Genomic DNA, 15082 nt, shown 5'->3' with positions numbered 1-15082 from the left:
GTGTTCCCTGTCTCGCTGTGTCTCTCTGTCAAATAAATAAATAAAATCTTAAAAAAAAAAAAACACACTTATGAAATGGCAAAGTAGTACAATTGGGCTTTAGCATAGTCAAAAAGAAGAGTAGCCAAAGGAGAAAGCAGATAGATTTTGTTAAAAGATTTAGGCCATGAAAAAGTCACTTAAGGTTTTTGAGCAGGGTAGTATTATCATCGAAGCACTTTTTTAGGCCTCAATTCTTCATTTATGTGGAATTCTCCCCTTCCCCCTCCCACCCCCTGCTGACCTCCTCTACAATTTCCACCTATGTTAGATGATAAAACACGGGGTTTAGAGTTTAGTAGAGGAGGTCGACATCAATCAAAGAGAAAATAACAAATTTGACCCAGCTCAAGCAGCAACTCCTCCATAAAGCCACCAATGAAAAACTCCAAACTCTATGCCTTTGAATTTACACTTAGTTCTATCCTCACCCTCGGCCCAACCTTTCAGCAGTGTATCAGAGTTAACCACTCTTTCCTCTCTAAAGTCTTCTTTTTTCTGGGCTTCTGTGACAACACATTATCTTGGTTTTCTTCCTCCTCTGGCTCTTGACAGACCACGAAATTCAAGTTTCCTAAGGCTTTATCTTCTCTTCCCCTTGTTCTTTCCTAGTGATTTCATCCATTTCTCTGGCTTTAAACATCCTCTCTCCCCTTCTCCCCCGATAAATACCCGTTAACTTCAAAAACCATATATCCAGGGTAACTCTCCCTTGAGCTCCAGCAGCAGATATCAAATTGCCTACGTGACATCTCAAATTTAAAACATTTCCAGAACCAATTCCTGTCTTTCCCAATTATTTTCCCTACAAGTTTTCATCTTTTCAAGAACTGGCACCATCAACTACTCAGTTCCTAAAGCTGGAATTCTGGAAAACTTCTTTCCTTTTCTTCACCTACATACATATTGGCATTCTTCCTTCTTGACTTTTCCCACTTAGCCTTTTTCTCTCCTCTACTAAAGCCACCTTGCCTCCCTAAAATCCACTCAGGGGAGCATTCAGAGTGATCATTTAAGAATGTCAATCAGATTGTGATTCTTTCCTGCTTAAAATCCTTCAAAGATTTACCAGAGTACTTCATCTTTTTTTTAAGATTTTATTTATTTATTTGTCAGAGAGAGAGAGAACGTGAGCACAAGCAGAGGGAGCTGCAGGCAGAGGGAGAAGCGGGCTCCCTGCTGAGCAGGGAGCCAGACGCGGGACTCGATCCCAGGACCCCGGGATCATGACCTGAGCCGAAGGCAGACGCTTAACCTACTGAGCCACCCAGGCGCCCCTATCAGAGTACTTCAAACAAAATCCCTACCCCCTCCTAGGTCTTACATGACCTGGGTCCTGCCTACCTCGTGAACTCCTTCTCTCTCCCTCCCCCCACCCACTCACCATGCTCTTCCAGGTCCCCGAATACATTCTTGCAGTTCCCTCTGCTTACAGTGCTCTTCCCCTCTGCTATTCCTTTTATTTTTCAGATACCTACTTAAATCTCACCTCAACAAAAAGGATTTCCCGTACAACCCTACACACATTAGCGTATTCCTGTTAGTCCTTTTTTTCTTTTTTCCCCTTACAGGCCTACCAAAATTTTAAATCTGTTTTCTCTTTGACTGATGTTGGCCTCCTCTACTAAACCCTAAACCCCGTGTTTCATCATCTAACATATGCCCAGCACGTAGCAGTGCCTGTCATGGGACAGGTGTTCCAAAGATATTTGTTGAACGGATAAACATCAGTCCAAGACATGCCTGGTCTTCCCTTGTGACCCCAGGCAAAATATTAAACAACTCTTTCCCTTAATATTTAATTGATATCTACTGCACTGTGAAGGAAGCTAGGGAGACAAGTGTGAAGGACAGCCTACAAACCTAGAGAGTAGATATATACATTTATATAAAAAAAAAACATCGTGAGGCAACGTATGAGAACGTATGAATGACGTTATTACCCAGATCAGGGTAAGAAAGAACTGCATCACCGAGAACGTGGTATTTGAGTTAGGCTTCAAAAGATGGCTGGACTTCTGACAATCAGATATATAGCAAAGGGCATTATAGAGGAAGGAAAGAGATTGAACAGATGTACAGAATGAGAAAGCAAGATGACCAGGGAAGGGCAAACTGGCCATCATGAGTGTGGGCTTTAGGACAAGAAGGACAGGCAGAAGGGAAGGTTGGACAGTATTTTTCATATCTGGCCAATGGATGGAGCTAGTAACTCTCATTCTGAGCTCAAATAAGATTTTCAAATTGTGGGGCGCCTGGGTGGCTCAGTCGTTAAGCGTCTGCCTTCAGCTCAGGTCATGATCCCAGAGTCCTGGGATCGAGTCCCACATTGGGCTCCCCGCTCAGTGGGAAGCCTGCTTCTCCTTCTCCCACTCCCCCTGCTTGTGTTCCCTCTCTCACTGCATCTCTATTTGTCAAATAAATAAATAAATAAAATCTTTAAAAAAAAAAAATTTTCAAATTGTGGTTTCACAAATATAAATTTGACCACAACGTAGGTAATGAAATAAGAGTCTGCATCGGGACCAGGCAAAAGGCTACTATATTAAACTAGGGAATAAAACAACATAAAAATTGGGGCTGGAAATTGAGTTAATAATCAATCATGCCTACATGATGAAGCCTCCATAAAAGTCCTTGAACTATAGCATTTAGAGAGCATCTGGGTTGGTGAACACATCTATGTGCTGGGAGAGTGGCCTACTTCAACTCCAGGACAGAAGCTCCCACGCTTGGCACTCTTCTGGATCTCTCTTCATGCACCTCTTCATCTGGCTGTTCCTCTGTATCCTTTATCATATCCTTTATTATATAATAAACCAATAATTATAAGTAAAAAAAAAAGTCAAAAGCAGTGCTTCTCAAACTAGTGAAAAGCTAGTAACTTAAGTTCTAAATTGGCATGGAACAATAGTTTTGTAAAATGCAATCAAAATTAGTGATTAGAAAAATAAAATATAAAGTAATAGAAAATATAAGCTCCAAATTTTTATTATGAGATACAGCAGAGACAAAATTACTTTTAAAAACTCCTATAAAATTTCTAAATGCTTACTTTCAATTTCTGTAGTTCTCATCATGGACTAGTAAGTTTGTGAGCTGGCACCAGTCTGTAAACCCCACACTGAGTAGCACTGGTTTATTGAACTTTGTCAGTGACTGGATGCCATGGAAGTCAAAAGTGACTCTGAGATTACTCTAAGGTAACTCTAAGAATTGTGATACCATCAAGTAAGGAAGTTTGGACGGTTCAGAAGATGTCACTATAGAAAATATGGGACTTGGCCAGAATCCAGTGCAATGAGAAAATCCTACAAGAGTTCCAAGATATTTTATATATAGGATTTTTCATTACCTTTACTTTACTATTTTGTGGCTTAAAAAAAAAAAAAAAAGGGAGGGGCACCTGGGTGGCTCAGCTGGTTAAGCATCTGACTTCGGCTCAGGTCATGATCCCAGGTTTCTGGGATGGAGCCCCACATTGGGCTTTCTGCTCAGTGGGGAGCCTGCTTCTCCCTCTCCCTCTGCTTGTCGCTCCCCCTGCTTGTGCTCTCTCTCTCCTCTCTGTCAAATAAATAAAGAAAACCTTAAAAAAAAAAAAAAAAGGAAAATAGGCACTGCTAATTTGGAGGAAGACTTACTTTTACAGAAAACAATGTCAGAGGCTAAAACAATTTGGATATTTTAAAATATGTGATTGCACAATGTCATTTGCAACCAAGTATAATGAAACACAATCTTTGGAACACCACATTGATGTAAATTACTTTCTTTTTTTTTTTTTTTTTGACAGACACATGCACATGTAACTCCATTCTTTTGGAAAAAAGTCCTCGGTGGTGAGTTCATAGTGATTTAATTGTCCTTATGTTCCTTAAATCTGTGACATAAATCTTGGGTCACCAGCTGGAAACAAAGAACTCCTCTGTATGGCTTGACATTAGAGATTGATGATGCTTAACTAGACAAGTAGAAACCCATCTTTTTAGTAATGGGGAAGAACACAGCTCCCAATGGATATAAGGAATTGAAATTTGAGGCTGGACAGATTTTAAATTCAAGGCAAGTAAAGTGACAATATTGCTAAATATGAGGTGATTAAAAAAGGAAAAAAAAAGCCTAGGACAAAGGAAGTAGAAGATGCTTGCAATTTGCCTGCAAAATAAATGGTAGGTATGACTCTTGATAATGTAATACACTTAATAATGACATACTAGTTAAGTCATTTGATGCCCTAAGTTACCTTCTAAAAGAAGAGCAGGAGCAATGATACAACTTTAGAACTGACAATAACCAATGTAAGTGATATATATGATGATATCCTTATCAAACAGATTTTCTTCATTAGTCTCAAAGATAATGAAAGTTAATGAAATTTTAGAACCTAGGTAACACAGTCCTTTATTAGGACCTGGCAAGTAAAAGGTTTTAGATATAACAGAATAATTCTTACTGATTTTTTTTTAAAAGCAAATAAATTAAAACTCAAAATACCTGCTTTGACTTACCCAAATGGATCACCAACCACAAGGAATGCAACATCACTGATATCGGCATCCTTTAAAATATTATCAGCTTCTTGTTCCACTTCTTCTCTATCAGCAAGAATCAATTTTCTTCCATAAAACTCTTCCTATAGATTTAAGTCCAATATCAAAATGAAACAGCAGGTGACCATTTCAACACATGTACACACACACACACACACACACACACACACACACCAATTTTTGTCTGGGGCTGGTGCAAATCTTGGCAACCATCCAAACACAGATTATTGAATACGACTCCTCAGTGAGCCAGCACTCTATATCATGTTGCAATTAAACTCTGTCTTTGGGGCTATCTTAATATCCCAAGAGGAGGTAGACTTCCTAACATCTGAGGCTTTCTGCATTTTAAATTTACCTCTAAATCTGAGTCTAATAGATCAGGCAGAACACTGTAGAATGAACAGAGAACATGTATGCATGAGCTATAATACAGAATATGTTAAATAATAATTATAAACATACACGGTAATTTGGGTTTTATTAAATTTTCCATAGGAAAACCTACAGGACCCTGGCTAAAATAAAAGGTAATTTCAATGAGAAATAATAGAAAATTAAGATTTAGTTATCCGTAGAGCCAGCAAACATTCCTATATAATTGCAGGAAAGATTAATTTAAACTGTATTTCCTAGTTCCTGCTAAAAAGGCAGAGTTGCAGAGGAAAGAAAAAAATTCTAATCATATAGGAAGTCTCCATATAAAGTGCTTTGTGAACCAATCCCCTGAAGTTCAACTCTAGAAAATAAACCCAGAAGGCTGACCTTAACTGGGGTGGCAGCATGTAAGTACAGATAGTGAACTAGTGGGCTAATGGTCATGTGGTGGTGGTTACAAACTATTATGAAAGGTCATGAATCTTATTAACTGATTTCCTGTGGAGTAATATGTAATTCAAATATAGTAAAAGTGAATGCATAAACAAATACTATTTCTTACATGCTGAGAAGTTTGAGCTTTAAGGATTATATCAGATGTCAAACATTGCAATGACCGCTGTATTCAATAATTTAACTGTCAAGCAAAAGAGTAAATAAACAAATGATTAAGCACTTGGAGATAAAGGCCATAGTTCCAACTCTGATAATTATTGCCTAATACTTAACTAGAATCTGTCCCTGAAATGTGAAAAAAGATCTCTTCCCTTTTTCTGCATATCTTCTCAGAGATAATGCTCCAGAAGTTCCCAATGACAACGTTTTTACAGATGAAAAATGTTTTTATTTTCACCTTTACCATATATTTTTTCTTAATCATTAATTTGTATATAACTTCCTTTAATTTTATGAGTCCAGAAAACTTACTAGTGGTAGAACATTTATATTCACATATATCTAAGAAGATACACGCATGATTATAGAAAACTGAAGGAAATGATATTTTTTCTGAACTAACATTTCTTAAGATCAAAGTCATGTTACTAGCTTAATGCTAGCAGTAATCCTAAATCCTATCCAATATTTTATAAATGATTTAACAAAAGAAAACCCCACTCTCCTCAAGACTTCTATCATGTATCACTCTATCTTTTTTATCCTAAGAAACATTTCATTATTTAATTGAAACACACATTTATTAAAAAAAAAACAAAACTTATCCACATATGCAGACCTATGCACACATAGCCAAACAGTCCAGTATAACTAAATGGCTGATGGTCTTGGGCGGGTGGGGGGAGGGGGGGAGTTTAAAAGGGGGAAGAAAGAGCAAAAGCAGTAAGAAACTGGTATTACATTCTTTTTAATTTACCCACTTGGTTATTTATTCATTCACTCACTTGAAGAATCTTTTTTTTTTTTTTAAGATTTTATTTATTTATTTGACAGAGAGAGACACAACGAGAGAGGGAACACAAGCAGGGGGAGCAGGAGAGGGGGAAGCAGGCTTCCTGTGGAGCAGGGAGCCCAACATGGGGCTCAATCCCAGGACCCTAGGATCACGACCTGAGCCAAAGGCAGACAGTTAACGACTGAGCCACCCAGGGGCCCCTTGAAGAATATTTCTTGTGCACAACTTCCCCACAATTTCCATGCTTGATGTTGGGAAACAATGGTGAATGAGACATATGTGGTCCCTGTCCTGTGGCTTATAATGTTTAGTGGGGAATTATCTACCATATCATTAAGTGCTACAAGAGCATGGAACCTAGTAAGAGTCAGGGAAGAGGGGTTATAAAAAGGCAGTGTTATTTAACAAATAATTTTACATTTATATTATGTATTATTCAATGACTGATTAGCCAGTTTTTGTACAGTATCAGCCCTAATCTTCTCCACTCATGAAAATGAAGGCAAAACTCAAAATTCATTCCTGCTTTAGGTTGGCAGGTTTTGTAAGGGGGACAGGGTAAAAAAATTAAAATTAAAATTACTTTTGGGTATTTCTGGAAGGATGCATAAGAAATTAGCAATAACTGCCTCCAGGAAGGGGAACCACAATAGAAATCTTTCAATGTATATACCATTTAGTATCTTTTGAATTTTATACCATTTAATGTATTACCTAGTAAAAAAAAAAAATAAAAAGTAGAGGCTAGAAGTAGGATACATAAACAAGAAAAGAAAACCTAAAGAAAACCCCAAACACATTAACATTGAAAGAAGGAATAGAGAAATAAGGGCTTACGAAAGGGACTGAAAAAAATGGAAAAGTACAAGTAAAACCAAGAGAAAGTAATGTCATGAAAGCCAGTTTCAAGGAGTGATCAACTATGTCAGAAGAAGTAAAAGAAGTAAGAATTGAAAACTATCCTGTGGCATTCTCAGCTGCTAAATAATTGTTTAACAAACAGAAATATTTCAGAGGAACAGAAGTCAGCTTGCAGGAGTCTGAGCTATGAGTGAAGTGGGGATAATAAATGTACACTGCTTTTTCAAAAAGCTTTGGATAAAGAAGAGACAGAAACAATAACTGGAGAAAAGAGGTTTAAAAGGGGAGAGATTTCAGAAGGACAAAATCTGAATATGGTTTCAGGTTGAGGGGAGAAGGAAGTTAATATACATCAAACATAACGAAGAAAGAATAAACGATGGGAATAAGGTTTCAGAGGAAGGGAGAGGAAGAGGTTTGGAGAAAACACACCTAGTAGAGTTGTCTTCAACAGGCTGAGAACCTCATCTAACAAGTCATTTTCTAAGACTTGGGGGAAGACAGATTCAGATTTAAGGGAAAGACATGGTAAGTTAATAAACGCCACAGATGATTGCCTCATCTTTCTCAGTGGGAAGTCTGTCCCTCCACTAGCAAGCCGCAGCTGGATAGGAAGACAAGTAGAGTGAGCTGGTATCCAGATGAAGCAGATTAGGAAGAAAAGAGGGAAACGGATACACTGGGAGAAAATGAAAGTTATTTTCGTGATGCCCAAGAACAAGTACAGCAAATTATTGTGCTTATCTCCTCCATGGTTTTGCTCACAATTATCTTTTTCTTCAGTAAGGAATACTTTCTCTTCCCTTTACCAAATCTTATCTATAGTAACTATCTCTTTCTCTTCCCTTTACCAAGTCTTATCTATAATAACAATATTTATAATACATTTACATTAGACCACTCTGGGGTCAGGCATAGTTCTAAGAACTTATGCGTATGAATTCACTTAATCTTCATCACAATCTATGAGATACTCCCTATTTTTATCCCTGTTTAAGAAATAAGAAAAAGAACACAAAGTTAAGTGATTGCCCAAAGTCACAACCAACAAGTGACTGGTTGACTGCAAAACTTTACATGTACTAGAGATGAGGCAGAGAGGTGCCTGGCTGGCTCAATTGGTAGAGCATGCGATTCTTGATCTCAGGGTTGCAGGGCTTGTGAGTTCAAGCCCCACGTTGGGCATGGAGCGTACTTAAAAAAACCAAGAAGACCAAAAAAACAAATGAGGCACAGACAAGCAGAGCTTAGTGATCTCCTCTGCTTTCTACAGGATAACTAGAGCCCCAAAGTCAGCCCCATTTGGCCAAAGCAGCTTCCTCTATTTACCCTCCAGAGCTGTATAAATATTACCATTTTCTATTTAGACCATGAAAACAAAAGAAACAAAACAAAAAGATTGGGATGCATTATTTTAAGAGATAGCTCAAATTCCATCTATTCCATAGTATTCTCTGGCCACCATGACCTGAAGTGATCTTCTTATATGTATTTCAACTGGAATTAAAAACTAGTAATTATTTACTATTTGAGACAGCTTCTACTATTTAATTCATGAAAACAACATTGGCTTAAATAAGATCATCTAAGTTCTTCCCAGCAATATAATTTTATAGTTTCTTCCTGCCACTGTTGCCATGAATTGTTATTTAAATCTTCCATTATTAAGTTTTCCTGAGTATAACACAGATGAATCATGAACCACTTGAGAACAAAGATCATAGCTTATACCTCTTTGTATAAGGCAGTACAGGCGTATTACACCAAAACAGCACATAAAATCATAATTTATTCACAGAAAGTGTCTAAAAAAATTTAAAGTGTAGTACTAAAACTCTTTGCTGGTTTCACTGTCTCTATTTTAATTAACTTCTGAATAACACAGAACATATAAATAATATTAGTTTTCAATGTAAGCAAAGATCAATTCCATTTTTTTTTTTTTTGAAGATTTATTTATTTGAGGGTGCCTGGGTGGCTCTGTCAGTTAAGCGTCTGCTTTGGGCTCGGGTCATGATCCCAGGGTCCTGAGATTAAGTCGTACAACATCAGGCTCCCTGCTCAGCGGGGAGTCTGCTCCTCCTCCTCTCTGCCCCTCCCCTGGCTGTGCTCTCTCTCGCTCGCTCGCTCTCTCAGATAAATAAAATCTTAAAAAAATAAAATAAAAAAGATTTACTTATTAGAGAGACAGGTAGCACGGGTGGGTGGGGAGGCAGAGAGAGAGAATCTTAAAGCAGACTCCCCACGGAGCGCGAAGAATGACTGGGGCTCCATCTCAGGACCTATGAGATCACGACCTGAGCTAAAACCAAGAGTCTGATGCTTAACTGACTGAGCCACCCAGGTGCCCCAAATTCCAGATTTCTTTAGCAACATCCATGTGTGCCATTTATAAAATACTATTTTGTGTGATTATTGATAAAAGAAAGCACATATTCACTGAGGAAAATAGATTTTTCCAATCTTTTTTCTCGCTATACAATTATCTAGTTATTGAGACCAGATTGTAATATATAGGTGTGAGCACATGTCAACAATTTTTAAAAATCAATTTGTTTATAAAAAAAGAAAAGGTAGAACTAAAAGGAAATAGAAAGGAAGTCACTGAAGAAAGTGGCTCTGAGATTTTACTAGGCAATATAAGGCATGAATTTATTTATTTATACCTTACTTTATTCCAGAAAAGAGTCATTAAAGGTGGCTGATGTTGCACACCAATTTGCTCAGGGAAAAACATGAACTAAGGACCTGGAGTAGGTCATGAAGAGCAGACCAATGGAACCTGTGATACACAAAGCATTTTGCTTGAATCCTACCTTCTCTGTGGACATTCTCTGAAATCATTATTTTGTAAAGCTATTATCTATCCCTGAGTATTAAGACAGACACTGTATGGTATAAATGTTAAGACTGGTGCTTCTCAACTCAACTCTGTCTTGGTCGTATCACTTACTATCTGTATGACCTTGGGCAAGTTTCTCTGTGCCGGTAAAATGTGAATAGCAATTATAGAGTAATAGTCCTGTTCTACATGTAAAACACTTAGCACAGTGCATAGTAAGTATTCTATAAATATTAGCACTTATTATTGTGGAGGAACAGATATTCCAGCACCTTAACAAAGTACACAGAATTTACCTGTAGGTAAGGCTAGGCCCAGCCCCAACAATAAGTTTTTGGAAAAAAAATACTTGTAAAAATTACAGCAACCAATACATCATCTTAATAAAATCCTACATAACCCTCCAATTGGTTATTATCTCCTTTTTCACAAATGAAGCTACTGAGGTTTAAAGAAATTTGGAAATGTGTCCATTAACAACTACCATTTCTCAACATTTTCGCTACAGGCACTACGTTAAGAACATATGAGGTAGGCACTATTATCCCCATTTCACAAAGTAAAAAAGTAAAGTTAAAGGACTTGTCCAGGGTGACATGGTAACATGTAACAGAGAAGGCATAAAGACAGGTCCAACTTTCCTCTATGCCATGCCCTGACATCTTATCCTAAAAAAACACTGATTTGTTATTTGTCTCTACTCTCTTAGACGAATTTAAATTCATTCTAGTTTTCCTTGAGGAGGAATATTTATTATCTTGAGCTGAAATACTTTGGTTCCAACCCAACAAATCAGAGTCAACAAATCAAAGCTGGGCATTAGCCACAACTTCCACATTAGTGCATGGCTAATTCAAGTAGCAGTCTTTAATTCCTTAAGATTTTAAGGTAACTCTGAGACAAGAATTCTCTGGGCTGTGAATAGGAGAGAATAGAAGACCTGAAATTCTCTAGGTCACCTTTTTGTTCAGAAGCCTTGGTAGACCAGACAATTCCAAAATCCTCTCCCTTCTCCTGTAACATGTCCATCACTCTCTACATCTTAATTTATGTTCTAATTGGAGTTTGACAATGAACCTGAACTACTTAATCCCTCCTCCAAAATGTAGAGCCCTACAAGCCCTACAACAAGCGCAAGCTAAATGTATGATACAGTAACAAATCCTAAGGTTATTAAGTTCCAGGCTCACTCAATATACACAAGAGTATGTGTATTAGCCTTACTGGCAATCTTTTTAAAGTTACGACCTCTCTGGATAGGATACTGACAGAAAGGCGATTACCATTTCCTATGGAAATATTTCAAAGGGAGAAGCTTTCAGCTTGGTTTCTGAATATATAACCAACTCATTAAGGCTATGTCGGTACCTCATTAGCACTCAACTCAGAAAAAATCTGAGTATCTCATGAAATAAGGGATTTTGATAACTATCCCCAGGAGTGTAAAATAACTTTCCTATTTACTGGAGAAAACCACAAAATTAGACTTGTAAGTAAGACAGCACCCTTTCATTTTCCAAGTCACTTGGTTGTTGTATTATTCCCATTCTTGTGATCCAAAACGAGCAGGGGATGTGTTTAAAGAAGCAGACCTGAAAATTGGGTTCAGCTTAGTGTAATGAAAATCAGCTGTTAGACAGCTTTCTTCCCAGGGACTGGAGAACCTTAAGTACCTACCAGGACTTCCTTCCCTACAGTCAGGATTGAGGTATAGGCTTCTAGATACACTCGACTGCAGCGTCTTACAACTTCCAGGCCCTTGACTGTGATGTCCTTGGCATCGCCCAGGCCCAAGCCGATCAGGTAAAGCATTTCAAAGTCCAGGGGGAGGGAGACTGCAGGACGAAGTGAACAAGAAAAACAAGTGTCAGCTACACCGAAGATACGTAAAATCTAGCGATGAACATGAAAATGAAAACCAAGACAGCACAAGCAGGGACGGCAAGTCACAAACGAGGCCTGAGAACCTTACTTCACGCCTCTTAAATAAGGACTGGAATGAGTGTTCTTAAAAACCCCGCTTTTTCTCGCTACACCAAACTAAGATCAGTCAATTACCCTCTGAAAATTGTAGTTGGGTCCCCAAATTGCTAATTGGAGCCTTTCCGAAAAAGCAGGTACCGGAAAGGCGGATTCGCGCGGAGTGAATACGCACGCCACCGCCCTCACCTACGGTGCCGCAAAACGCTGGCGCCTTTACTGCACTTTACGACTAGCTGGGGGCGGCGGGAGAGCGCTGGGGTGGGGTTCGGGAGAACCGGAAAAGAAGTGACCCGTCGACTGCTGGTGCGGGGAGGGGAAAGGTCAGTTGGCCAGGGGAGTCCATCCAGAGCCCCCCAACATGCCTTCTGGGAAAGGATGAGGAGTACCCGCGATCCCCTTAGCCCGTGGCTTTACATATCCCCATCCTAGGACAGGGTAAGTGCAGGAGCTCTTCGCCCGGTAGGGGCTGGACCCGAGGTGGGGCCGCGCAGCCCGGCGCCTTGCGCCTTTCCTCCAGTCACACGAATGGGTGGAGGGTGGGAGGGATTTCCTAATTTGCCCGGGATTGCCCGAGTGCAGGTATTTCCAACCTCGCTTTTGCATTCTGTTGTAGTTTAACCAGCTGCCTCCCTGGTGAGGTGTCAGTTTAGCAAATCTGGCCATCGTTGTGATTCTGATTTCCCAGCGGGGCGATGCTGCTTGGGGTTTGTTCCCATACCCAAGACCTCATTTGGGAGTGCCCCAAGGGGTGTGACTGGGATGTGCCTCAGTCATCCTCAATGTCGGGAAGCCCAGACAGCCCTCCCCCCCGCCCCATGATCCTGTGCCTAGAAAAGTGACCTTTAAGAGTGCTCAGGAATTTCAAACTTCAATTGCTTCCACAGGGGGAATTCCTATAAAGTGGTTGGTTAGATATAGTTCCGATATCGGAATGGTTTGACTGTAAATGCTCTTGGTAAGGTCACTAGTGACCTCACCCAAATTAAAAAAACAATTTCCATTGTTTATCTTAGTAGGCAGTGTTGATTATTTAGAATTTTACTGCTGCTTTTAAGACAATGCCTTGAGTCTTTTTTGCCCAACACCTGTTTCTTAAGCCTTAATTTTATGTTTTTTCTTAGGTTCCATCTACCCTTTGCACTTCTCATTCAGTACACTCTTCATGACTGATTCTATCTAGTATCATTACATCCATCCATTCTTCCTACCATAAACAAAATTAACTCAAAATTGATCATAGATGTAAATGGAAAACAAAAAACTATAAAACTTCCTAGAAAGACAAGACATGTGATTTTACTTAAGTAAACATTTCTCAGGTGCAACATCAAAAGCATGACGTAGGAAAGAAAATTGAGAAATTGAAGTTCAACGAGATAAAACATATGCTCTTCAGAAGACATTGTTGAAGCCACACACGGGGAGAAAATATTTGCAAAGCATATATTTGATAAAGGACTTGTATCAAGAATACATAAATAACTCTCAAAAGGCAAAAATAAGAAATCAACTTAATTTTTTTAAAGATTTATTTATTTGAGAGAACGAGAATGAGAGACAGTACATGAGAGGGGGGAGGGTCAGAGGGAGAAGGAGACTCCCCACTGAGCCGGGAGCCCGATGTGGGACTCGATCCGGGGACTCCAGGATCATGACCTGAGCCGAAGGCAGTCGCTTAACCAACTGAGGCACCCAGGCGTCCCCAAAACAACTTAATTTTTTAAATAGGCAAAGAATTTGAATAAGAATCTCACAGAGAATAAGATAAATAAATCCCCGGGCACCTGGGTGGCTCAGTCAGTTAAGCGACTGCCTTCGGCTCGGGTCATGATCCTGGGGTCCTGGGATCGAGCCCCGCGTCGGGCTCCCTGTTCAGCAGGGAGCCTGCTTCTCCCTCTCCCTCTGCCTGCCACTCCCCCTGCTTGTGCTCTCTCTCTCTCTCTCTCTGACAGGTAAATAAATAAAATCTTAAAAAAAAAGATAAATCCCCAAAGAAGATACACTAATATCAAAGAAGCTTTGAAAAGATGCTAAACATCATTAGTCATTAGGGAAATAAAGATTAAAACCACAATGAGTTACTAGTACTTACCTGTTAGAATGGCTGAAATTGAAAGCAATAACAAAATAATACCCTGAATATTCACTCATAATTTTGGCTGTCTCTACTATTTTGCTGATTCAAATTTTAGGCTCCCATTCAGACCTCCCCTCAGCCTTCTATATTTAACTTTTTGCTGGAAATCACCTAGATAACGCAGAGGCATATCACATTCACATCGAAAGCTGAATCCATCATCTTCCCTTTCAACTTGGCTTTTTCTTCTATATTACCTACTTTGGATGAAAGGCATTATCATCTTTAGCCAGACCCTTGGAAGTTACCCCGCATCCAATCTGACATATCTGCCTTTCTTAATAGAAACCATACCTACTATCACAGTCTTTCTTTAGGTCCTCATGTCACTCCCACAGCTGGTCACCATGTCTCCCTCACATTTATACTTCTTTCAGGGGCTGGAGAGACGTCGCTAAGATGCAGTCTGAAAATGTCATTCCCTTTTTTTTTTATTTTATTATGTTATGTTAATCATCATACATTACATCATTAGTTTTTGATGTAGTGATCCACGAGTTACTGTTTTCATATAACATCCAGTGCTCCATGCAGTATGTGCCCTCTTTAAATACTCATTGCTGGGCTAACCCATCCCCCTCCTCCCCTCTAGAACCCTCAGTTTGTTTCTCAGAGTCCATAGTCTCTCATGGGTCGTCTCCCCCTCTGATTTCCCCCCCTTCATTTTTCCCTACCTGCTATCTTCTTCTTTTTTTTTTAAATATATAATGTATTATTTGTTTCAGAGGTACAGATCTGTGATTCAACAGTCTTACACAATTCAAGTACTCACCATAGCACATAGGCTCCCCAATGTCTATCACCCAGCCACTCCATCCCTCCCACCCCCCACCACTCCAGCAACCCTCAGTTTGTTTCCTGAGATTAAGAAGTCCTCATAT

At 39.3% G+C, this 15082-nt stretch overlaps 1 protein-coding gene and 1 long non-coding RNA gene across 5 annotated transcripts in view; one reads left to right on the top strand and one right to left on the bottom strand.

Annotated features, from left to right (window-relative positions):
- Positions 1-12255, bottom strand: part of DPH5 (diphthamide biosynthesis 5) — a 34658-nt gene extending 22403 nt beyond the window's left edge. Inside the window, exons 1-3 of one of the 2 annotated variants that reach the window (XM_025872304.2) lie at positions 12140-12255; positions 11759-11916; positions 4548-4672 (exon numbers count right to left, since the gene is read on the bottom strand). In XM_025872304.2, coding sequence (XP_025728089.1) covers positions 4548-4672; positions 11759-11893 — 260 coding nt within the window. In that variant the 5' untranslated portion in view covers positions 11894-11916; positions 12140-12255. Of the gene's footprint in view, positions 1-2743; positions 2842-4547; positions 4673-11758; positions 11917-12139 lie in introns of those variants that run through there. The other variant, XM_025872305.2, reaches the window with a different exon arrangement.
- A 90-nt stretch (positions 12256-12345) lies between these two features.
- Positions 12346-15082, top strand: part of LOC141373406 (uncharacterized) — a 118105-nt gene continuing 115368 nt past the window's right edge. For all 3 annotated transcript variants that reach the window (XR_012379341.1, XR_012379342.1, XR_012379340.1), the window contains exon 1: positions 12346-12499. This is a non-coding gene — a long non-coding RNA (uncharacterized lncRNA). The remainder of the gene's footprint in view (positions 12500-15082) is intronic.

This window comes from Callorhinus ursinus, unplaced genomic scaffold, assembly GCF_003265705.2.
Source record: "Callorhinus ursinus isolate GAN/ISIS: 27379988/994484 unplaced genomic scaffold, GSC_fseal_2.0 scaffold9, whole genome shotgun sequence".
In the NCBI taxonomy this organism is placed as follows: Eukaryota; Metazoa; Chordata; class Mammalia; order Carnivora; family Otariidae; genus Callorhinus; species Callorhinus ursinus.
This window is presented reverse-complemented; position numbering and strand designations above follow the sequence as displayed.